The 25679-nt window shown below is 38.4% G+C and overlaps 2 protein-coding genes across 2 annotated transcripts; both read right to left on the reverse strand.

The window, feature by feature from the left end:
* Nucleotides 1-1223: 1223 nt before the first annotated feature.
* LOC145890566 (uncharacterized) lies at nucleotides 1224-8155 on the reverse strand. Its single transcript, XM_082981679.1, has 17 exons — nucleotides 7939-8155; nucleotides 7681-7780; nucleotides 7364-7519; nucleotides 7163-7271; nucleotides 6946-7070; nucleotides 6498-6744; nucleotides 5977-6039; nucleotides 5297-5388; nucleotides 5144-5231; nucleotides 4363-4619; nucleotides 4098-4233; nucleotides 3588-3754; nucleotides 3322-3455; nucleotides 2791-2954; nucleotides 2339-2471; nucleotides 1968-2093; nucleotides 1224-1696 (listed from the first exon to the last, which is right to left on the reverse strand). Exons 1-17 carry the CDS (start codon nucleotides 8109-8111, stop codon nucleotides 1459-1461), a joined length of 2508 nt encoding a protein of 835 aa, XP_082837805.1. The 5' UTR covers nucleotides 8112-8155; the 3' UTR covers nucleotides 1224-1458.
* Nucleotides 8156-14169: 6014 nt separating this feature from the next.
* On the reverse strand, nucleotides 14170-16212 carry LOC145890581 (histone H3.3-like type 1). Its single transcript, XM_082981694.1, has 5 exons — nucleotides 16088-16212; nucleotides 15796-15849; nucleotides 15384-15491; nucleotides 15000-15094; nucleotides 14170-14376 (listed from the first exon to the last, which is right to left on the reverse strand). The coding sequence occupies exons 1-5, from the start codon at nucleotides 16140-16142 to the stop codon at nucleotides 14170-14172; spliced, it is 519 nt and encodes a 172-aa protein (XP_082837820.1). The 5' UTR covers nucleotides 16143-16212.
* Nucleotides 16213-25679: the final 9467 nt, after the last annotated feature.

The raw sequence follows: 25679 nt of genomic DNA on the forward strand, positions 1-25679 counted from the left end.
AAATTGTAAACAATGAGCAACTGCGCACCGTAGCGGCTATCGAACACGTATATATGACGTCGAAGGGTCAGAGGTCATTCTCTGGCGCAATCTGAAATTTGAAATTTCTTCTGCACAGTCTCTTATTGCATCATGCTTAAACCGAAAGTATGTGTGAGCGATAGCTTGTGTGTACGAAAGTGATTAAATTGAATTGTGTCATCGCCCAAATAAAAATCTGCCTCTGTGCCGGTGGTTTCACCAGACCCAATGAGATAAGGGTGCAGTCGGTTAGGAGCCCTATAGGGCCTGTACGAGTCCTAATGAACATTATTGTTTGCTTTGTGAGGAATTTCCGCCTCAAAAGGCCTTGGGTTTCGCTTGCGGTTGATAGTTTGTTGCTGATATGAGTTGTGACCCGAATACAGCCCAGGGATCAACTATTACATTTGCATGATGCAACATTGCGAGAAAAGAATTCCTTTGTGCGACACAAAGATACCAGACGATCACAAAGGAAATAGAAGATCACAAAGGATATCGTGCCTTGCGTCCGGCTGCATTGGGTGCTTTGTGGTCAAATACACTGCCCCAGGTTTTATCCAACTTGTACCACGGACCGTTAACTTAGGCAGGGAGGAACTAACTGACGGGACAACGAACGACCCCTATAATGTATCTAAGTTTTAGAATTGCATGCTTTAGGTTTCGAAATATCCAATCTAAAGTTTTTATTAAAATAAACACGCCAAATCGTTTTAGGTTTTTTGTGGCGGTGTTGGAATTACAAAAACTCTTACACGTTCAAAATATGTTGTTCCCACAAATAAACTTGAGTTCGCTACTCTGTTGCCACGGACGTTTAGCTCGGTTTCCGTCGAGAAACGGAATAAAAATTTGTGTCCCAATCTCTGATCGACACTTTGGGACAGAGAAAGAATTTATTTTAGACAAGATCAGCCACAGTGCCGCAACACTACAGGAGTATTAAAACATTTCGAAATCCTAAACATTTCCGAAAATCGACCAATTTCCGCTTGTTTGAAACAGTTTCATTTTCGAGGATAAAAAAACAGATTCGAAAATTTTCCGGGAAATATTTGTCTGGCAATTGTGACCTGTGGATGTTTTTTTTGTGCGTATTTTCCCAATCAGACGATTTTCAGCAAATGAACCACGTTTTGATCAAGCTTGGAAAAGTACAGTAATGATGTTCAGCAAATAAACCATACACGAAATCCGTATCAGTATTCGATGCAAAATTTATTATACACAAACAAACCATTAGACATTGTAGTAAGATAGGAGAGAATCACACAAAAAGCAACAACGAAGTGACCTGACACAAACCTTTCTATATACGCTTTGCTAGAGTTGCAATAAAAGCCTCATAATTTCACAATTTTATAATGTGTACAATTACAATGCGCAAGGCAGTGTTAATTTCTGCAACGCCAAAAACCAAGAAAGGGTCAGCTTTTAGCGGTTGCCATGCAACCCCAACAAGCGGAATTGCCGATTTTGATCAGTGAGAGTGTCAATTTGGTGACAGAGTGAGCGGACTTTTTCTTGCTGGGCCTCCACCTCATTCGCATAACGATCCTTTTCGTCGTTTACCTGGTGGAGGCGACGCCGCAGAGCGATTTCCACGTCGTCCCTTTCGTCTCTCGTGCAAGCTTGCCGCTTGAGGGCGTCGATGTTTTCGCGAAGACATTTGCTGCAAAAGGATCAACATTCAAAATTGAGTACTTTGCTAAAAAAAACTAGATGCCTGAAGGCTAAAACGAACAACAGATCCTCAAAAGATGCCCCCTTAACCTTACTAACATATTATGGAAAGACAACTTATGATAATACAATTTCTGCTGATTAGCATTCGCCTGAATGGAAATTAATACATTGATCTATTTGCCGAGTAAACGGTTTGCTGTTAATAAACTTAAGTATGTGACTATTTATTTGGGTTCAATAGTGCTCATTAGGCTTACTTGACAACTTTCATTTCTGTTAACTCATCTTGGTATTTGGAAGCCACTGCCTTCGAGGTTGAAAGAATCTTCCGCGTTAAAGTCTGGAGGTCGGAAACCCGAGTGAAAAGTGTTTCCTGCGGAATCCTGAAGAAAACTTACGACTTAAAGCAAAGTTTTTTTCACACGAAAAACATGGGTTTGCACATGACAATAATTTGTTTAAATTTTTAACTTTTGCTTTGGGATTGCTTCCAGTCAACCATACAACTTTAATAGATTCCAAACCGTTTATTTTTATTTCCACACAAAATACCTATAGATCGCAGTACTCTTAATTACTTTAGACAATAATAACTTGTGGGGGGAGAATAAGACCGTTTTGTACTCACAGACTGCCATCGTCAGGGCTGTCAACTGCTGTCGCGTTTTTGGCGCGAAGTGCGGACACAACCAGAGACTTTGAAGGTGTTTTAAGTGCAATTTCAACGGATCTTTGATGGTCAACTTGCTGGTTCGCTGATCCTAGTAAATAAATACATCAAGGTTGACTCTGAAGACCCAAAGGGTAAAATAATTCATTCACGTACACTATCAATCGCGTTTGTTTGACCGTATTTAGAAGTAGTGCCTTAAACCTAAGCAAAGTGGAGCCAATACTTGCAATAAAGCTTGATTGGGTCCTGAACAACAAACAATTTTAGGACCACTCTTGGAAAACGTTTTTCAACATTTTACATAAAAAAATCGTCCTATTTTGAAGCAATGGCGCACCAAATGTGCATAGATCAATTAATGATCATAATAATACTATAATGGTGGATATATAACACTCGTTTCCTACCTTCTATACGTTCGCACAACTGCCCGAGAAAACACTCCATGTCCTTGATTACGTCCCGTATTTTTACTTCGCAATCTACAACTTCTTGTTGTTGTTCCAGTATTTGGAGACGGCAAGTGTTCGTCGTCATATCCAATTCGCCCTGAAGGTCACAACATTCTTGTCTGTAAGGAAAGGTGGAATATATGGTTTTTCTCTCTTCCAAATATGTTTTGTGCAATTGTAACAAAACACGACAAAATTGCCTAACGCGAGTCGATCGTCTTCTCAGATGATGCATTCGCGTTTAAGATATGGGCATCGCACTGATATACGAATATTGCACATCTGCACCCAACAACAAGGTATTACAGTATGCTGGGAAAGAATTACTTTCCAGAATTAGTTTAATGTTCCTTTTTTTACTACAGCAGGATTCGAACCCAGGATGACCAGAGCAAGAATCCCGATCAGGTTTTTATATTCAGGAGCTTGACCGAAGTCGACAACTGCCCGCCCAGTTTAATGTTTCGTTTGATACAAAAATCTTACTTGCTAAGTTTAAGGTCGCCTGTGAGCGATAGTATCTGTTTTTGACTTTCGTCGGTCTTGAACTGAAGTTTTTGCATGTGTTCTGTTGTGTTCTTTAGTGCGTCCTCCGTCTTCTCGAGAATCTCTTCCAAAACCTGTTTAACAACATGGCTGTAATTCCACGAAAACACATCGCCGTACACCTATATAACAACTACCTTTGCTTGTACAAATGAATGGAGCTTTTCGTTATCGTGTTTAAAACATTAACTGGAGTTCGTTCTAACCTTCTTTTCGTTGGCAAACTCCGCTTGTTCGAATTCGCGCTCTTCGGCACTTCGCGAAATCGCTTCCTGGAGGTCCTCTTTTTCCGTGCATTCCCTTACGTACCCCTCCCGTATCTTGTTGCGGTCGGCTGATATCAACTCACAGTTGCGTCGGAGACTTATAATTTCTACAAACAAAAGTGCACTTAACATGTGAGTTTGTTTGGGAACAACATTTAGAGTTTCTAAATGCCCCAATTACAAGTGGTCATTTATGAGTAATGCAGTTTTTTTGTTGTAAACTAGACAGACATAGTCGTTTCCGCATTGTGGTAACATTGTAGGAAATCGGTTTGTTTCGCATGAAACTAAGCAACAGGCCAATTTGTTTGTAAAGTTTAAGACCAGATTCACTGTATAACTGTTTTTCTTACGATATAATTTATCACTATTTTTCTAATCATCAACGTTTAAACTAGATTTGAAGCGCGATTAAAATACAAGAAGAACACTTTAACAGTTTCACAATACCAGCAGACATCTGGTCGTTACATTCGACCAAGGTCTTAAGCTTGGTTGAAATTTCATCGTGGTCTGAAACTTTTTGCTGAAGTGACGAGACGAGTTCTTTTTGAGCTTGGTGGATTACCTTCAACTGCTTTAGCTCCTGTAAGACAAATGCGAGCAAGTATAAATATATCCTGTGTGTTTACATTTGGATTAGTTAACTATTGGCAAGATGACCATTGAGCAATAGTGGCAAGTTACTTTTATCTGATTATTCCCTTAAATTTACCCCATTTTCCTTGCTTTCCCTGGCATTCAAATCAGCTTCTCGTATCTGCAAGCGTTCCGCACATTCCCTTATTTCCTCAAACTTCTCGGTAATCGCCGCCTGCACTTTTACTACTTTCTCCATACTGTTTATCGCGGCTGGTTGAATTAGCTTGTATTGTTCCAATTCTGCCTCAATCACCCTTAATCTTGCGGATAGTCGCTTATAATGGGGTTCGTATGCATCCACAATTTGCGGTGAAGTTTTTGGGGAGCATCCTGTTCAACACGAGTAATAAATTTAGTTTATCAACAAAATATTTATTTCATTGCTGAAATATTGCCTAAAGGTTACAATTTTTTTCTGGCGTAATTTATTACAGGTAATTTCTGTGTTTTTTTTTTGAAAATACTGAATGGGTAAATTTACCAGCAGATTTTTTTTTTCTACAAGTGGTCAATTGAAATATTTGTTTGCAAACAAAAGAAGAAATGTAACTTGTTCGGTAATTTCTTTGTGAACTATAGTTATTGTACAATCGGTTACTTTCGCAGTATGAGAGGCGTTGAGTGGAAAATAAGTGCTTGAAATTTACAAAATAGTAGTCAACCCATTAGAAAGCGGAGGCACCAGTGAATGTTTCGCGCAACAAAACACCACCAGAAAGCTGCGATCATACGGACGTGAACTAGCGATATATTTCAAGTTAAATTATTGTTTTTTATATTCACCAAGTTAAGCTCCCCCTGAAATATGGCAAAAAATCACTGCAATACAGTTCAACAAGCCTGTAGTTTCTTACCTCTTGGGATTGAACTAGTTGGAGTTGAAGGAATGTTGCTCTTTTTCGGTATCTCCTGTCGTTCGCGCGGCGTATTTGGTAACGTAAACTGCATCACAGAAGCAGCAGTTCGTACAGTGCGAAAGTATGCGGTAGATCATTGACGCGGCTTACCGTTAGTGCCGATGACACATGTTCCCGTATGACGCGCAGTTGATCGTCGATCGTAAGAAGAGCGCTATTTACAACTTCATCGGTATGCGCATCTTCGGAATGTGTAAATGCAAAGACAAATGCTTTTAAGTGATAGCAATAGGAAATGTCTCAGAATGCGTTGGTACGATAATTATAACAGTGTTAAGAACATGGGTTTCCAAACTTTTTGGCCCGCGGATTCCTGTTTGTAAATTTATTTTTTCTCGAATTCAATCTTATGTCACTTATATTTTTTGCCCAATCGATGTGAAAGGTGTTGTGTAACAAAAAATTAAAAACATAACAAACTGGATTTTCGAATGGAAAAGCTCACGAAAACAGGTGAAACGTTTTTATCACATCGTCACCCACCCTAGTTTAAAAACTCCTTTTATGATAATGCTCATCTCGCTGGGCACACAAACAAGCATATGAACAGTCATAACCTTACGTCTTACGATTTATCCATTGCATTTGCAGATATTGCTAATACCCAATTGACATCACAACTAACACTTTAACAATTTTATTGAACTAAGCAACACGTACTGTACAAAAAAATTGAAACCAAGAAAGAAAACAGTCATTTATCTGATGCTGCAACGACAGTTATATCCACTGGCACGGTTAATTCTAGTAAAAAATGTTACAGGGCTGACCTGTTTGGCTTGCTTTATCAAGTGTTGCTAATGGCGAGGCGCGGGTACCAGTCGTTGCAGCATCTGTCAGATACATTTTTGCAATTAGTTTAACTCAATACGTTGGAAGCATGCATATAGTCGTAAGCAGGCAGGTTTGAACTTGGCTTGGAAATTTGGGACAAAATATTATGTACCGCAAAAATAATTGGATTGTGCACATATTTATGTATTTTGATACAATATCTGCCCAACTGCTGTTTATCGTGATAATGAAACAAGTACGAATTATATTTGGCCAACGTTGTTTGCAGAACGTCTATATAGACACTGCATCGAAAATAGCCTTTCGTTTATCTGTAATGTTCCAAAGACGTTGATGAATGGAAAAAAAAGGCACATTACTTTTGTTTGGGCATAAGTTTCTGAAAACTAATCATGTTAAATAACGAGAAGAGCCATTAATGAGCAGATGATTTCGCGTTCCTTGAAACGTTTGCAAAGTACCAGGTCCAACTGCAAGTCTACTTTCGAAATCTAACCTTCGCAGTTAAAAAATTTAGTCGAGGGTTCTTCTTTCTTGGGAGAAGGCTCAGACCCAGCAGCGTTGGCCTCTGCGGTTTCTTCCTCAAAGTCGAGGGTCTTTTTCAGACTCGAGGTGTTTTCAGTTGCGGTTTTCAGAAAACGGCCATGCATGAAGTTGCCTGAAGACGGAGTTGCCGGCTTGCGTCTCTCTTTACTGCATGGCGTTTTTGTGCGTTCTATGATGCTTCGAACAGGACTGTTGACCTGCAAAAAACATTGGGCTCTTTGGAATATATGAGACAGTTTAGTACATTTGATTGTTATGTAAACAGTGGTTATAAACAGACCATAATGCAAGTTTTAAAACCTGTTTAGAAACAAAAGACTATTACAGAAAAGAAAAATCTTTTTTAAATACAAGACAGTTAAAGATCACAAACTTTGTGCTTTCAACATTACGGCTACCTTAAAAAATCCAGCATCAAATGACAGGGGGAACTCAAGATCCTTCTTTGCTGCTGCCTTGGCAGCTGCCAATCGCTTTCGAGCTTGTTCACGTCTTTCCTGAGCTGCTTGACCTACCACTGACTCTGAATATTAAAAAAACACATCCAGATTGAAACTTAGAATAGCTATTGTTCCATGATTATTATGTCTACACAATTTAACAAGGAAATAATACTTTTCTTCACAAGTTTTCTCTTCTTTGGAACAGGTGGAAGAGTGACTGATTTCCAATCGTGTTTCTTTCGTGATTCCAAATCGACAAACTTTTTGTTAACATCCTCAACCTATCCATAAAACAAATGTAAGAAATGTAATAGTAGTTTTGCACATAAATATTTGTGTATATAATTAAAAACACAAAAGCCAACAGCTATACCTGAAAAAATATCATATCCCAAAATCCTTGTAAGTCCTGGTAGGTCACAGGCTTTTCACTGGTGCCAAACTCACAGTTGTTGACAAGTCCATTGAACTGGGAAAACCTCTCCTTCATGACCAATCGAGCTTGCCCAATTGTTGTGCGTATGTCACCCTGAAAAACAAGTATAATAAATGTTTTAAAATTAACTCAATAAACAAGAATCTTTATGGCTATGAAGATATCTTTCACTGAAGACATTTTTAAACAATGGAGTTTTTTATACAAACAATTTGGTTACAAGAAGTTAGGAACATTAAAATGTGTATACACACCATTATTTGATCAGCTTCTGAAATACTTTCGGGAAGTTGGTACTGCTCCCAAATGTTGCAAATCGAAGTAAGTTCATTAGTTGTTTCCTTCACCATATTCCTGTTAACAACACAATAAATATTTTATTTACAATATAACTCAATATACTGTTAAACTCAACATCTTAGGGACAAACTGAGATGATGAACATCAGTCAATAAAGAAAACAAAACAACATAAAACCACATTCATAAATTTTTTTTTTTACATTGTTGCACCTAAAATACTGGACATCATGCTGTGGGGGTGTCTCTTGCTTGGGTGACTTAGCCACACTTGGCGACACACATGTGGTAGCTTCAGATGACATTCTTTTGGAAGCAATCACATCTTTGCGGAGAGGCTGGTTGACATCATGTTCCATCAACGGAACACGAACTGGGGTGGACATAATTCTCTCTCAGCCAATTTCACAGAAATAGACGATAAAGCTTTGACCTTGAGGTAAAATACACTACATGTTGGTAAAGACGAAGGAAAATATTTAACTAATCTAAATAAAATCTCTGTTGAGATCTGATTTCGGATCAATAAATATGGTTAGGATAGGTGCGTCAGCTTAATATGTAGATCACAATCAGCCAAATTAGGTTCATACCAGTCAACATCTGCTAACAAGAGCATAATATGCCAAACAATTTTAACATGATAAGAAACAAAACAGGCAACCGCACGGCATTATAATTTTTACTAAACTTCAACTTTCCACTATTGTCATCCTGGCAGACTCCGAATATGTTTCATCGAAAAAAGAGTTCCGCATCAATGATCACCATTTCACGAGATGGTTTATAAGATACAAACGTGTTTGTTCTGCCTATAAATCACAGTACGTCTAATTATTTCAAGCAAAATCAAACTGGACGGTTAGTACACACAAATTAATGCCAGCAAATCCCACATTTCTCATCGGAATGTCTACAAACATCATCGATTTTACGTATTTCACTAAGGGGGGTATACGTCACATTCAACCGCGTGCCAAACTACTTTCCGCCCCCTATAATTTTTTTTAAATCTCTGTGTCTGTCAAGTATCTTGGTGCTGATTAACGAGAAAGTAATTAAAATCGGTACAAATCCCAGGTATTCCATCAGATGACTTCAAACACAGGCGATTTTGCGTGTTTGCTAAGTGGGGGTACGTCACATTCAATCGCGTGCCAAACTACTTTCCGCCCCCTATAATTTTTTTTAAATCTATGAGTCTGTCAAGTATCTAGTGCTGATTAACGGGAAAGTAATTAAAATCGGTACAAATCCCAGGTATTCCATCAGAATGACTTCAAACACAGGCGATTATGCGTGTTTTGCTTGGGGGTGTACGTCACATTCAACCGCGTGCCAAACTACTTTCCGCCCCCTATAATTTTTTTTAAATCTCCGCATCTGTCAAGTATGTAGTGCTGATTAACGGGAAAGTAATTAAAATCGGTACAAATCCCAGGTATTCCATCAGATGACTTCAAACACAGGCGATTTTGCGTGTTTTGCTAGGGGGGGTACGTCACATTCAACCGCGTGCCAAACTACTTTCCGCCCCCTATAATTTTTTTTAAATCTCTGCATCTGTCAAGTATCTAGTGCTGATTAACGGGAAAGTAATTAAAATCGGTACAAATCCCAGGTATTCCATCAGAATGACTTCAAACACAGGCGATTTTGCGTGTTTTGCTAGGGGGTATACGTCACATTCAACCGCGTGCCAAACTACTTTCCGCCCCCTATAATTTTTTTGAAATCTCTGCATCTGTCAAGTATCTAGTGCTGATTAACGGGAAAGTAATTAAAATCGGTACAAATCCCAGGTATTCCATCAGAATGCCTTCAAACACAGGCGATTTTGCGTGTTTAGCTAGGGGAGGTACGTCACATTCAACCGCGTGCCAAACTACTTTCCGCCCCCTATAATTTTTTTTAAATCTCTGTGTCTGTCAAGTATCTAGTGCTAATTAACGGGAAAGTAATTAAAATCGGTACAAATCCCAGGTATTCCATCAGAATGACTTCAAACACAGGCGATTTTGCGTGTTTTGCTAGGGGGGGTACGTCACATTCAACCGCGTGACAAACTACTTTCCGCCCCCTATAATTTTTTTAAATCTCTGCATCTGTCAAGTATCTAGTGCTGATTAACGGGAAAGTAATTAAAATCGGTACAAATCCCAGGTATTCCATCAGAATGACTTCAAACACAGGCGATTTTGCGTGTTTTGCTAGGGGGTATACGTCACATTCAACCGCGTGCCAAACTACTTTCCGCCCCCTATAATTTTTTTTAAATCTCTGCATCTGTCAAGTATCTAGTGCTGATTAACGGGAAAGTAATTAAAATCGGTACAAATCCCAGGTATTCCATCAGAATGCCTTCAAACACAGGCGATTTTGCGTGTTTAGCTAGGGGAGGTACGTCACATTCAACCGCGTGCCAAACTACTTTCCGCCCCCTATAATTTTTTTTAAATCTCTGCATCTGTCAAGTATCTAGTGCTGATTAACGGGAAAGTAATTAAAATCGGTACAAATCCCAGGTATTCCATCAGATGACTTCAAACACAGGCGATTTTGCGTGTTTTGCTTGGGGGGGTACGTCACATTCAACCGCGTGCCAAACTACTTTCCGCCCCCTATAATTTTTTTTAAATCTCTGCATCTGTCAAGTATCTAGTGCTGATTAACGGGAAAGTAATTAAAATCGGTACAAATCCCAGGTATTCCATCAGAATGATTTCTGTTTCAGTTATACGCAGGTTTTTCCCCCCTTGGCGTGAACGTGATTCATTCGTTTCTTAAAAACGTAATGCATTTGTATGGTGTTAAACCATTTAGTTGCAGAATTATTTACCTACCTAAATTGATGATCGTTAGCAATTTTTTTGTGTGTTGTACGTCAGGGATAACATATTCAAGGAAAAATCTCCACGTTTTTTTTCGAAAACTTAATGAAATCTTTTCGTTCGCCCACACTGTCTCAAATCTTTTTCTCGAATTTATTTTATTAGGGGCTTCTGGCAAAGACATATTTAGGCTTTTGACGTTGAAGTCGTGCTTTTTATTTCGCGGTTAAGGGTCTTATGGTGTAGTTTGTGTGCGTTAATTCTATTTATATGAGAACATTACAGATTCAAGGCGACTTGATTTGGTATGGCTGGCACTTTTTCGCAAATCTATTATATTTTGTTGGTGTTGCAGAGCAATTACGTTTTCCGTAATTTCTCCAGCATGCTGCTTTATCAAATAAACATGCACTCACAAGCAACTGCAAAGTTTTCTTGACGTATAAATATTATCAGCACAAATGCTAATAACAGCGCTAAATTTCAATGTAAACAACGTAAGTTTCCTCAATATACAACGAATTAAAAAGAAATGCCCATTGAAATCTTCGAACAAGATTACATTCAACAAATCTGTCACGTCTGACAATTTGCCACAAAACAGCTAGAAAATACGTATTTCCGCCTGTCGTTATATGGTTAATACTTGTAGTACAAGGATGAATGTCCACTTAACTCTACGAATAGAATTGAAAAAAAAATGGCGGAGAGAGTAAAATAGTTGATACTCGTTCATTAAACAAGTAGAAGGTTTGATATTATGTTTTATGGCAAGCCCGTTTAGTTTAAACAATATTTATATCGAAACAAACGCCCATGAAAAGGTGATTTCCGCACGGTAATTAACGTCTGACGTAGCATCGAAACTTAAGTGAAAGATCTGCTTTTCAGTTCCAAAAATATACATTCGACGAGCATATTAATTTATGTGTAAAAGAGAAATATAGGCAGTGGGCAATAATCCCTTTAACTACATTTTCATGTGTACAAAAAGCAGCATAAAATTTGTGTCAATTAGTGCACACATTGGAGGCAAACACAAGGAATACACAATTTTCTTCATAAACCCAAAATCTTACATCTTCAGTGAAATAGGGATACTCTACCACAATCATTCTGATGGAATACCTGAGATTTGTACCGATTTTAATTACTTTCCCGTTAATCAGCACTAGATACTTGACAGATACAGAGATTTAAAAAAAATTATAGGGGGCGGAAAGTAGTTTGGCACGCGGTTGAATGTGACGTACCCCCCCTAGCTAAACACGCAAAATCGCCTGTGTTTGAAGTCATTCTGATGGAATACCTGGGATTTGTACCGATTTTAATTACTTTCCCGTTAATCAGCACTAGATACTTGACAGATGCAGACATTTAAAAAAAATTATAGGGGGCGGAAAGTAGTTTGGCACGCGGTTGAATGTGACGTACCCCCCCAAGCTAAACACGCAAAATCGCCTGTGTTTGAAGTCATTCTGATGGAATACCTGGGATTTGTACTGATTTTAATTACTTTCCCGTTAATCAGCACTAGATACTTGACAGATGCAGATATTTAAAAAAAATTATAGGGGGCGGAAAGTAGTTTGGCACGCGGTTGAATGTGACGTACCCCCCCCTAGCAAAACACGCAAAATCGCCTGTGTTTGAAGTCATTCTGATGGAATACCTGGGATTTGTACTGATTTTAATTACTTTCCCGTTAATCAGCACTAGATACTTGACAGATGCAGAGATTTAAAAAAAATTATAGGGGGCGGAAAGTAGTTTGGCACGCGGTTGAATGTGACGTACCCCCCCTAGCTAAACACGCAAAATCGCCTGTGTTTGAAGTCATTCTGATGGAATACCTGGGATTTGTACCGATTTTAATTACTTTCCCGTTAATCAGCACTAGATACTTGACAGATGCAGAGATTTAAAAAAAATTATAGGGGGCGGAAAGTAGTTTGGCACGCGGTTGAATGTGACGTACCCCCCCTAGCAAAACACGCAAAATCGCCTGTGTTTGAAGTCATTCTGATGGAATACCTGGGATTTGTACCGATTTTAATTACTTTCCCGTTAATTAGCACTAGATACTTGACAGATGCAGAGATTAAAAAAAAATTATAGGGGGCGGAAAGTAGTTTGGCACGCGGTTGAATGTGACGTACCTCCCCTAGCTAAACACGCAAAATCGCCTGTGTTTGAAGGCATTCTGATGGAATACCTGGGATTTGTACCGATTTTAATTACTTTCCCGTTAATCAGCACTAGATACTTGACAGATGCAGAGATTTAAAAAAAATTATAGGGGGCGGAAAGTAGTTTGGCACGCGGTTGAATGTGACGTACCCCCCCTAGCAAAACACGCAAAATCGCCTGTGTTTGAAGTCATTCTGATGGAATACCTGGGATTTGTACCGATTTTAATTACTTTACCGTTAATTAGCACTAGATACTTGACAGATGCAGAGATTTAAAAAAAATTATAGGGGGCGGAAAGTAGTTTGGCACGCGGTTGAATGTGACGTACCCCCCCTAGCTAAACACGCAAAATCGCCTGTGTTTGAAGTCATTCTGATGGAATACCTGGGATTTGTACCGATTTTAATTACTTTCCCGTTAATCAGCACTAGATACTTGACAGATGCAGAGATTTAAAAAAAATTATAGGGGGCGGAAAGTAGTTTGTCACGCGGTTGAATGTGACGTACCCCCCCTAGCAAAACACGCAAAATCGCCTGTGTTTGAAGCCATTCTGAAATCAAATGTGGGATTTGCTGCCAGTAATTTGAGTGTACTAACCGTTCAGTTTGATTTTGGTTGAAATAATTAGACGTACCGTGATTTATAGGCAGAACAAACACGTTTGTATCTTATGAACCATCTCGTGAAATGGTGATCATTGATGCGGAACTCTTTTTTCGATGAAACATATTCGGAGTCTGCCAGGATGACAATAGTAACTTTCCCTCCAAAATTGCAAAACTTCTGTCCGGCTGTACAGAACCATAACCAAGCGCAGCTTCGGACGTAAAACAATTGATTTTGTCCCAACAATTTTTTAACGCACAGTTTTTCTGATGGCAACCGATGTATAAAGGCCATGTGACCAAGGCATGTGCTAGACTTTATCTGAAGAGTTTTTGTAGAACAAGGGATTCAAAAAGGTTTTTAAGAAGAGCAATATGCCCGATAGATCAATTCCATCTCAAAGCAAAATACTTTGCCCAATCTTGGGCTTTGGTCTTCTGCAAATCATCGTTGCTAATTTCTGTTTTCAATCCTGGAAAAATATTTTGCAAATTTATTCTGCTTAACGGCCTTCAACTACCTATCATTTTTGGATGATGATTGCTTTTTTGTCGCATCAAACTTTGTTAGTTATTTTTTTTTTGCGTGTTTGTTAAAACTCTTGAGCATGAACAAACTTTATAAAAACGTTTATTTTCAACAACGAAGCAAGTATGTTTGTAACAGTAAAAACATGTAAGATGACGTTTAATGGCATAAATCTCCAACATGATCGCGCCGCCGACGTGACTAAAAACGACGAATAAAAACCATGAGGTCTCCAACAGCGCGAAATATCCATGCCGACAATATCAAGATATCGACATATTCTTCAATTTATGCCATGGTTTCCTCGTATCCTTCGAACAAACTGCATGTCCTTTTCCATTACAGTAACGCGCCGCGCAAAAATGGCCGCCAGGTTGCAGTCTTCCAGAAAACGAACCAGGTAGGCTTCGCTCGCTTCCTGCAAGGCTTGGATGGCGTTGCTCTGCCAGTATGTGATATTAGGATTTAGCCGGTGTTGGATCTCGCGGACCTGCTCTTGGAAAAATGTATATATGGGGGATTAGGATTGAAACAGTAGATGTCACCACATATAGCATTGACGTTTTTTGCCCAAACGCGCTATTTATGTTCGGTTGAGGAAATTGAATAAAATTCGCCGATGGGACTTTGGTTGCATTACCACGTGTCAAAACACACGTTAAACTAAGTAAAAGTGCGGAGATAAAGTGAAGTTGCTTTTAATGTCCATTTTTACTTGAAGGACAAATGAGCTCATTTTTACGAAATAAACATTTTTCTCGCAAGACGTTTTCCGCTGTGCCAACGTGGATTAGGTTCATCTGGCAAAAAATCCCTGTTTTCGCTTTTGTGCTCTTTGCCAGTATTGCGTGTGTTGTATCCTGACGAAATTCTGCCGTTCTGTGACCGAAATGTCGATCGCAATGATTATCACTTTTTACCAGAAGAGCTCAATTGACATTATTTTGCTCTGTGTTATTAACTATAGGAAACAGAGTAATGACCAAAATTTCCAAATTTCTAATCTTGGTGTATAGACATATTATATTGAAGTGTTAAATCTGAGATATAAAAATGAAACCCTTCGTACGTAATTGATATGGAAATTAGCTCAGTCTGTGGGTTTCTACTTACCAATCTACCAAACGGTTGCTTACGTATACAAAGCTTCGTCGACCGTTGAAGTTGCCGGATTTCCCCTAATGCTTTTGAAGGACGGTAACGTTTTCCTGTTGGGTACAAACTTACTTTAAAGAAAGAAAACTTCTCATGGATATTATGCACTACAATAGGAAACTAAATTCAAAGACCAAGGCATATATTTTTATAACACTCTTCTAAAGATTAAGGTACTTTACTACCAAAAAAAGGCAGCGAACATGGGGACTGTAATGCAGATATTAATTAGTACAATCCAAAATCTCTACACAATCCAACAGCTCTACACAACCTTTCTCTTCTATCCTAACAGTAAATAACTTAGTTCTTTACATTTATTATGCTCATGTATTTTCATACTTTCTTTTGTTTGTTCTGTGATTATCTTTCTTGGGGTTGCACTTTTTCGCCTTCCGAAACCAGTTTTGGAAGCTTGTTTAGTTTTCTTAGGGGTCTGCGATGACGGGCCTATTTTTGGAAAATTTTTGTCACTTATCAGTAATTATATACTTCATAAGGAAGCAATCTTATTTTTTATTCTACTTCACAGAAGATAAATTACGCCACCACAGGCTACTTTAAGAATCAACTATATACTTTTTTTGTGTGAAAATTTTTCCAATATATTGGTAGCTTACTCATAAATTCGACGTTATCACATAAGTGTATATGTAGGTTTCACCGAAACAACAAACTTTAATCCAGGATCACCAAATACTTCATCATTCTGACTTTAATGCAAAACATATACACAACCATTTGGCTAAAATACCTGGCTGTTCTTCATCTGATGAAGGTTCAATGTCTGAAGAAGACTCTTCAGCACCTTTGAAATAAATATACAGCATTTATACACATGATTTTTTTGTAAAGGGCAACAAAATTACCCAATTATATGGCGAGGTATTATATAGCTTTTTTATAGCAAAAATTTATTATTAAAATTGCTTCGTAGACAATATATGCTGTTTTAAAGAAATAATTTAGTGTAGTGAAATACATATCATAAATGATTACCATAAAAGATGTCTTACTGTGCCTATACACAGAAGCTTCCTACTAACCTTGAGATTGTGAAACCTGTTTTTTCTGTTTTGTTGCTTGATGGTGTCGCGGCATGATGGAAAGTATGTATGTAAACACAAATTTTTTTTATAAAACTGAAGCATAATATAAAAACAGAAAATCTAGAAAACCAAAAACAATTTTTTTTTTGTAAAGTGATGTTTTTCAATAGTATTTGTTAATTATCATATACAAAAAATGTAACAAAGAAACTTATTGTAAATTATGGATAAAAGCAAGAATTAAATGAATTTGATAAGAGTCAGCTTGGAAAGTTAATGCAATTTGTGCAGAGTATTTCTTTAGCCAACCATAATCTAGAATGGAAAGTTTGCAATATGCTTTTTTTTTGCAAAATATTTTTTCAGCGAACGTTGGTTGTACCAACAAACGCTTTTATATGTTAATGCATTAGCTAACTGTATTTGTGTAAATTGCTGATAAAATTGCAAATATTTCTTATCCTCCACATAAGTAATAATTACATGGACTGGTCAAAAATCATCCAGAACTTATATTGGAACTGGAAGGGCAAAGGATATAGCCTATATTATAGACTACTACTGCTGTCACCTATTTGTAAAACCAGTGTCCAAGTAGTTTTTTCTCTTAAGACCAAAACTAATTCAAGTTTTTTCTAGTAGATTTCTTTCCAACTTAACTGCCCAAATAAATTTTGCCTTTGTGTATATTATGTTCTATATAAAAGGAAATGCCATATAATCCACATTTATATAACATGCGGTGAATACTAATACAGGTACAAGTATGCTTTAACATAAACACGTAAAACAACTTTTCCTAAAGTTCTGTTCATGGTTAAAAAAAGACGCGTTAAAGTTTTTTGTTGCAAAGATAAATACTACACTCTCATCCGAACAAACTAACAATTTCTAACTTTGCGTTTTGCTTAGACTTGAAATTTCCCGCCAATTTTGTTCGATATAATCCGTTCTACTAGAGTATTTAAAGACGATTTAAATCTGCTCACTTTCTTTACAAAACCAACAACGTATTAGACTTTAACATTTAGTTTTTACAAGCAATTTTGTGCGAAATATTCTTATGGTGGTTATGCTAAAAAGAAATAACAACAAAGGATAAATATTTGAAAGCCCGAAAGGAAATTTTACGGTGTCAATATTGAATCAAATATATCAGATAAATCAACAAATTATTTAGTTTCAGTATCCTCCCTGTACAATGATTTGATGCTTTACCACCGAACGACGCCCTACATATGTTAAAACCAATCGAGTTAGAAACGTTCATGTTACCATAAAACAAAACCCACTATTGTGTAAGCTGCAGACAGATGGCCACTGTTTCGACCTCAAAGGTCTACCCCACTAAGTTATGACCAAGTTAAAACGTTGCAATAATCTTCCCTATTAAGCAATATATGGATACAGTATTTTATAGTTTCTCTACACCAGTGTTTCTCTAACATTTTTTCCTAATTTACAACACAACTGTCAAGCAAAATATACGATTTCCCCTTAAATTGTCGCTTTTAAGTTCAACATCGCCACAACCATTGCCCAAGGACTCCATAAACATGATTAGAAGTTTTACGTAAAACTCAAGTCAGCCAATTGTAATTTTATGGAGCCTCATTTTTCTGAGGAACCTACTTTGGGAATCGATGTTGTATTCCTATAGTCTTTAATAGGTAGGCTAGCTAAATTGTTGGCTACATGCTTTAACAGCAAAATGCCACGATTAGGGGTAGCTGAATATTTGTAGACAGTGTGGGCGACTTATGTTAGATATGCCCTAAATACTTCAAACGACTTCCGCACTGTATAAGCACACATCTGGCGTTCATGACTTTATTTGCTTGTGAATGACGTAAGCATGTTTGCCATGTAGTTTTTACATGTCGAAACTTGAAAATCTTGTCTTGCCAAGTTGATCAAGTGGCAGAAGGCCTGCTGTGCGGTAATTTTTCGCCACATGTTTCGTCCTGATAAGTTGGATTTCGAGAAACAACTGAGGGAAGATAATTGCACAACTGTGTTTACGAGTCAACCCACGCACTTCGGCAAATATTTTCTCAAACAAATACCTTTTTAATGATTTACCACGCTAGAAATACGTTTCTATCAATAAGTTAAGCCCGAATAGATCTCAGTGTACGTACAGGATTACCACAATAAGGCACCGTGCACAATCCTCGACCGCTTGTGTGTCAGCTAGGTTGACCAAATTTGGAGGTCAAATGGTTTCAGGACGTTACAATGATGACCATTTTTAGTTAATATCAGCAAATCACAATGTGTTAGTGTTACACAAAGTAATATTTAAAGTTCAGCTCATTTGGGCCAAGCCACGCTTTCCATTGTTCCTAATGTAGAATACCTAAATCTCTGACATGTCAGGAAAAATCATAACGTACAACCCTAAGATATGTAAAAGCGTACCAACAAAAGCCTGCATCTATATTTTTGTACCAAAACGGGGGTTGTGGCAGCAAAGAATGTCTCAAACTTTACGACGCGCCATCAGTTTCAGCACGCGAATATGAAAGTTATGCATCCATGGCAACCACCAACTTAACATATTTAAAAAGACTTAAGGTTACTGAAGGTAACTGAAACTGTTTACCAAGAAAACAATAAATGTTGACCTGGTTAGTCATATTTAAGGTGCGTTATTTGCTCCAATAAAAGCGTGCACAATTCTCTTAACCTATATACACGCTCGTTATAGGCTGTTCGAAAACGACGTGTTTTCCTACAGTCACTGAACGATAGAATGGTAGTTTTTATTTCAACCAATTAAGAAAATAGTATACATACTTCTCTGGCGATCACATTGAAAAAAAACAACATCGGTATTATTGTAAATATTGCATTGCAAGTCATTAGCTACAACTCTTATACAGCCCAATTATAGTGGATATAAACTGCTAAACAACACGGTCAAATTAGCGCCTTTTCAAGACGACGAAATCACGTGATTAAGCCGTTGTGGTATAATTAGATTTAAATGTTGATGGGTATGGATTTTGATGGCATTGTTTCTATCAATTCAGAAACAACGCCCAGATGTGTCCGAAACGTTATACACGCGCAATGGACTGTCCGCTTGCTGCAGCTCCCTCCGAAAGCTCCCGGTTCATTTGAATGATAGTGCAGAAGGGACAGAACCAACTGACGAAGAAATCCCCAATCGAACCACCGTCAATTCCCTGCTTGGCTCGCACTTTTCCACGAACCAAACAGACTGGAATGCAAGCCGCAACAAAGATCAGCGCCCCACATAGACAGCAACTGTCCCCGACCATTCCGGCTGTATCTCCAAGTACTAAGCATGGACAGAAGTAGGCCTTGATACAGAGACCACAGTTACCAAAGCAGCCGAAGAGTCCGTACTGAAAATCGCCCATTTTTCTGTTGGTAAATTGCTTTGGAACCGAATAAAAAGTTTGTGCAACAAACAGTTAAACAGCTTATTTATCTGCAATAAAAAATAAACTAATAAAAAAAAACTAATAAATGTTTGGAGCGAAATTCATATGAAACTTTTCTTGTCAGTAAACCGCTCAGTATATTAAACCTTTTTTTTAACTAAGAAATGCATGCTAGAACCAAAACTCAACGTGGAGATAAGTCGCGTTCGTTACTAATTTACCCGTCTGAGGCCACTTGAAATACTAAAACTAACAACAAATAATTGGAAATGTGTGCTCAACTCAAAACTTATATGTGAAGAGTGGTATTGCTCCTGGCTACTATTTACCACTTGAAATATTTTGAATTACCTGCATAATGACTAACAGCCACTAACCTAACTTTCAAAAGGACTTCAATAAATAGGACTAATGCTTAATATTGAGTTCATGTTTTTAGTAGGACGAAACGCAGGTAAAGTATATGTGTAACAACCTCTACCCACACGCACAGATACAGCGGGTTTCCTGTGCGCTTGTTCAAACCCTGGATGTGTAAGTCTGACATGATACATTAATCACACCAATTTGGCGCATCTAGATAGTTCGAGACCTTACAATGTATACTTTGTTTGACACTTCACGTATCCTAACATAAAGTTTAATAATGCTAAACTTATTTGAAAGCATCACGCATAAGATAGAAGGTGACTTAAATTGTGTCATTTAAATACGCAATAAAAAAAGATTTTATTTTACAATCATACCAAGCTGACCAGAAGAACGAACGCATGCAAATCGCATTTCGAGCGTTAACATGTACAATTCCATTCAAAGGCACTCTTTCCTCAGACTATTCAAAATTCTATGGCTAACTTCCTTGTGTCAGACGCAAGAGGCTAACATCAGTGGTATACCCAGGGCACGGCAGGGAAAAGGTGCCTTTCATGTTCTGTGGTTACAACGCAGCAGGTATATGTTTATCTGAAACACACGCCTGTACCGCCCTCTGCTGATTAAAAACGAAAGGCGACGTCAAAAATAAGTTTGTAGAAGGTATTGGGAATAACAAAGGTGCGACAAAAAACCCTGTGTGTTAATATTAGCTTTACGACGTTGGACATATATGTGCGTCCATTTATCATATTTAAACCGCTTTGATTATGCTTCAATACGGTTATTGCGATATTTGGGCAAAGTTTCTTTGTTTAAACCTGTTTCTTTCTTGCCTGTGTTTTTGATACACAGTGCAAATACGGCCCTGTGGTTTTAACTTTTGCTTGCACACATTGTTTCCACTATGTTTGGTTTGCGGCGGGTTTATACACCTAGCTTGGTAACCAATGGTTCATGCTGGTGGCTGTATAGTCACCACAAAGTGTAAGTCTTGCAGACTATTTATCTGACAAGATCAATGTACGTCGCACCAGCTGTACTGATGAGACCTATTAGATCGAAACAGTGGCCCTTTCTGCGCTCGCGGTACGTTGTCAGAAGAAAATTGAGCTGTGTATTTTTTATATCTTCGGTATGACGCTTTCTCTGATAAAACAGACCCGGCATGCTTTTGTGTCCACTGCTTTTGTGTGCAAAAGCGGTCCTATTCATACAGTTATACGGATATATGCAAGGTTTATTTTAACGAATGATCGGAATAATTACCGTGTTTTTGCCGTTCAAGTGGTCATCGGCGAAGAGTGTGCTTATCATTGTATTATTGCAAAAAAAATTCCCGCGTTTTAAACGTATGTTTTTCTACTTCTGTGACAAACACTTGGGCGTTGCTGTGTGTTTTAGCAGTGCTTTAACACGCATAGTGATCCCAGTTCCAATTTATTCGGACGGCAGGATCCGAAAAAGTTATAATTAATTCTCCCCAGTCAAACTTTATCCAAGTCGTATCACTGAATCATTACTGGCGACAACTGCTATCTGTGATCTTTCCTAGTTTGTCATGAATAAGGCGTTATCACTGATTGTCGGTAATGAACATCGGAAGTTCATCATAACGTTGACACGCATATGACAAGTAAACTATCTTTTGTGATTTATTCCCAAAATATATCACAAGCCTTGTGGTAAGCTGACGAAATATGGGATAAATCTCGTAATATATAGTATTGACTGTTTGGCTGCGCAAACTTTATCTTTTGGGGGATTCGTTTCATTGGAGTAATGACGAATTTAGGCAATTCCTGACCATTTAATTCCATGCTCTTACTTATATTATGGGTCGTAGGGTTTGGACAATATAATATATTTAGGCCTTTCGTTCTCTCTGGGTACTGCACTCAAGGCATTGTAAAATAATAGAATGTATGCAATACATTGCACTACCAATTGTGCATTTTTGGCCATGGTGTCTCCATATGCAGCGCAAAGTTCCGATCGCCACAGACATTAGCGGCCGAATAAAGATGCTTCCCAACAAATGCACAACAATTCCTTTGTTCGCTATTGATATAACCGTGTGCGACGATTGCGATCATGAGTGCGACGGGGAGAATTCATACCGAAACATTTGTAAATGTAACAATCCAAATATTGGCACCACAAGACTGGAGTTTGTCGATTAAGCCGATTCTCATTTCCTTGTGAATAGATCAAAACACTACTTTCGATTCCCTACTGGGTCCACACATTATATCAGATAAGAAAGAACGGAAGGCAACCAACCAGTCGCATAGAACAGTGCCGCACAAAAAATAGCTTTGTCGCGCAACAGCTTAAGCAGTTCGAGGTACGTGGCATGGGAAGTTTCGATACAGAGACCAAAACCACAGGCCACATGACATTATCTTATGTCATATTTGTTTCTTGATATAACATCCAACATACACGACTGGCGACTGTAGGCCACTCTTTTGTTTTGTTTTCCAATAACAGCCGCGAAACCAGTCCAAAAGAGTTTAAGCGGCCTGCAACCGGATGTACAGCAGAGGCGGGTTATTTAACTGTCGCCAGTGCGTTTTAGTAACTGTTGTTTTCGGGTAATGGGCAGCATTGGTCAAGCGCCCGACCCATATGCTTAGAAGAAAACCTCATTAGTGTCCAGCATATCCTGGGTTCAAACCCCCCAAAAAAGTTAAAAAAAACTGTTGTTTTCATAATCCTCGTTTCGCAACCACTTAGCAGTACAGTGAAAACACCTTCAATTACAACCCTACAAGAACAAAGTTTCGAGGCACGCTCGTTGCGTATATTGCCACGCAAACACTTTGTCGGCCACTCCCACGCAACACAGCCACTAGAGGCGCAAATGCGCACCAATGACGCAAAACCAGCCAGTCAGAACTCTGCAAATACGACGCGATTGGTTCATAAAATTTCTCTGTGCGTGCTCGTAAAATTGATTGGTTGGCATCTCTGATATTCCTTACGTACATGTGAGTATACGCAGGATCCATATTGCTGTTGCTGGAAAGTATAATTTAGAGGCATTTCCGACAACATTGGTCTGCTGTCATGCAAGTGCGCACATTTTGCAAGAGGTCTTGGAATTTTAATTTCGACAAGAAGTCCATCTTACATCAATATGGTAATTGCTCACAAATACCGTTTGTCAATTTGACATGTTAAGAAAGTTGTTTTTGTTGATTACACGAAAATTACACTCTTGTAAATCAACGAATACAATTCACAACATCAGCAGCGACTGCCGCGTAGCTTTGTCAACAGATCAAATCGATAGAGCCACACCAACTCAGCCATTTCATGTGTAGGCTTTTCGCATTTTTTCGCCGCCAATCGTTGCATCAAACTGGCGCACCGCGTTATTGTTTTAGGAAATTCCCATAGACTCCAGGCACTCTGCGAAACTGTATTGTTCCTACAGGATATTAGCTAGCCTTTCGCTGTCTTTAAAGAAATATGATTTCAAACGGTTAATTTGCATTGCAGGCTTGGAGATAATGGTAAGCGGCACCTCACATCGTAACTTATCTCTTGGGTTTGCCAGGTGTCAATACCGAACATTGGAACTTTCACTTTCTCACAGAACGAAATTTTTTCACAGTTTATTTTCCTGACATGATGTTTCAAAAACCGATAATTCAATTCAATTCAGTTTATTTACATCATAATCCGAGAAAATAAAATGCGGAACAGTAAAACACAATAAATGATCCAGTTGGGATTAGATGAAGGGACGGTAGAAACCTCAATTGGTTATTTGAAACCGCCCCTGGGTTGTTACATGTGACAACTTGAATACGGGTAAACCAATTAAAATGACAAGCGTAAAGTTAGTTTATATGTACAAGGCAACGAAATTAAATGAACTCATGGATCTCCGTTTTTTATTTCTAATCAGTTTGTTGATTACACTCGAGTCATCGACATTCCCTGCGTGCCAGGACCGCCTTCCACCACCTCTCTGTGCATTTGTATGACCGAGCACATGGCACAGCACCAGCTTGAGAACAGATCTCCAACAGCACTTCCTTCAATCCCCTTCTGAGCCCGCACCTTGCCTCTCACAATACAGATCGGGATGCATCCAAGGAATACTACTGCAAGACCGCACATCACACAGCTCTCTCCGACCGCTTCAGCAGTTTGTCCAAGCACGAGGCATGGGCAAAAGTATGTTTTGCAACAGAGACCACAGTTGTCAAAGCAGCCGAAAAGTCCATAGCGAAACTCTCCCATTTTCAAAATTTCGACAAAGAGTATTTATTTGTAGATGTGTTAAAAAGCCTGAAAAAGATCATAAAAGTAAAAATGTATGACGGGAACAAAAACAAATAGGTTTAAAACTATGTTAAAACAAATTAATCCTCGACAATTAACCTTACAGCTGAACATATTACGTTAGGGTTATTCTAACTGCGTAATAAGCTTGGTATTTTTTAAACTTAGAATCCAACTCTTTTTAAGAACTAAAGTACACAAGCGGTGGCTGTATTCATAAACTAACAACGTAGCAGTTATAAAGTGTATTCCTTTCCACAAACCCACGCATCTGCCATATCCTTTGAAAAAAAACCTGGGTGGAAAGAGGATACGAAACCTCAGCACGCAAGCGGGAAGTTGGCAAATCATATTCGCTATTGTGTATGCAACTATGCCTATCTACTATGTTGCGGTTTTGGAAACTACCCTTTGTATATTAAGACGTTAGGATAGAGTGGTATTTGTAAACTGGGCGGTGGACGAATACAAACAATAAACAAATCTCCTGACTTCCTCTATATTGCTTATATAAGTGGAGGCGTTGAGTGCGGCAACCAGATTTCCAAAACAGGATGTTCCAACTATTTCCCTAACTGATCCGAGTCGTAGAGAGAGGTGATGTATTTAAAAGTGTTATTCGCATGAACTATGCCTGTTTCGATTCAATAATCACGCAACATAAGCAACAGCAAGTAAACGTCGAACACACCTAGGTTTTCCACCACACATTACACACTGTACACTAACCAGTCAAAGTAAAACCGAATGACGCCGTTAATTTAGGCTCTCCTTATCCACAACTTTCTTGGAGTCAAAAATTTTATGGTTGTGTGAAGTCAATGGTTAACTAAAAGACAATATTGTAACACATTACGAACCTAAAAACCCTTTGTCGTCGCAAACCCTTTGTCGTAAATGATCATTATTTAGTACAACGACAGAGGAATGGGTGTGTGCGCAATATTTCCAGTTTCGGAGTGCAGAGTAATATTTTTTTCTTATTTCGAAACTATACATTTTATGTAACACAGTACTTGTTGGTTGATTTGCGTGTGATCAAGGTACTGTTTTTCTTTGTGGTCTTTCTGTCAAGGACTGGTTCCCAGAAATTCGAATTGCTTGTCAATCTCCATACATATTTATCACAAAATCGCGAAATCAGTTATAACTGTATCAATGTAAGCCTGATTTAAAAAAAATCTAGCAAAAATGTAGTACACATTACTAGCACCACTGCTTAAACCTATTTGTATTGTATTTTTATCCCTTTGGAATAGTGCCGTCGTTAAACTGTTTTTCTCGTAAGTACACCCATGGATTACCTCGTCACGACCGCAGTGCGTATTTTGCCAAGAACCCATTGTTTAGCTACCATGGCCTGTGACGTTTACGCAGATATTTTTTTGGGCAACCAGCGAGAACAAATCCACGACGAAGACTTCAATATATAAGAAAATGGCATTTACTTTCAACCTTCTGAATAACTGAACCCGGGTTACGCAGGCCTCGAATATTTGACCGAT

Source organism: Ascidia mentula, chromosome 2 (assembly GCF_947561715.1).
Source record: "Ascidia mentula chromosome 2, kaAscMent1.1, whole genome shotgun sequence".
Classification (NCBI taxonomy): domain Eukaryota; kingdom Metazoa; phylum Chordata; class Ascidiacea; order Phlebobranchia; family Ascidiidae; genus Ascidia; species Ascidia mentula.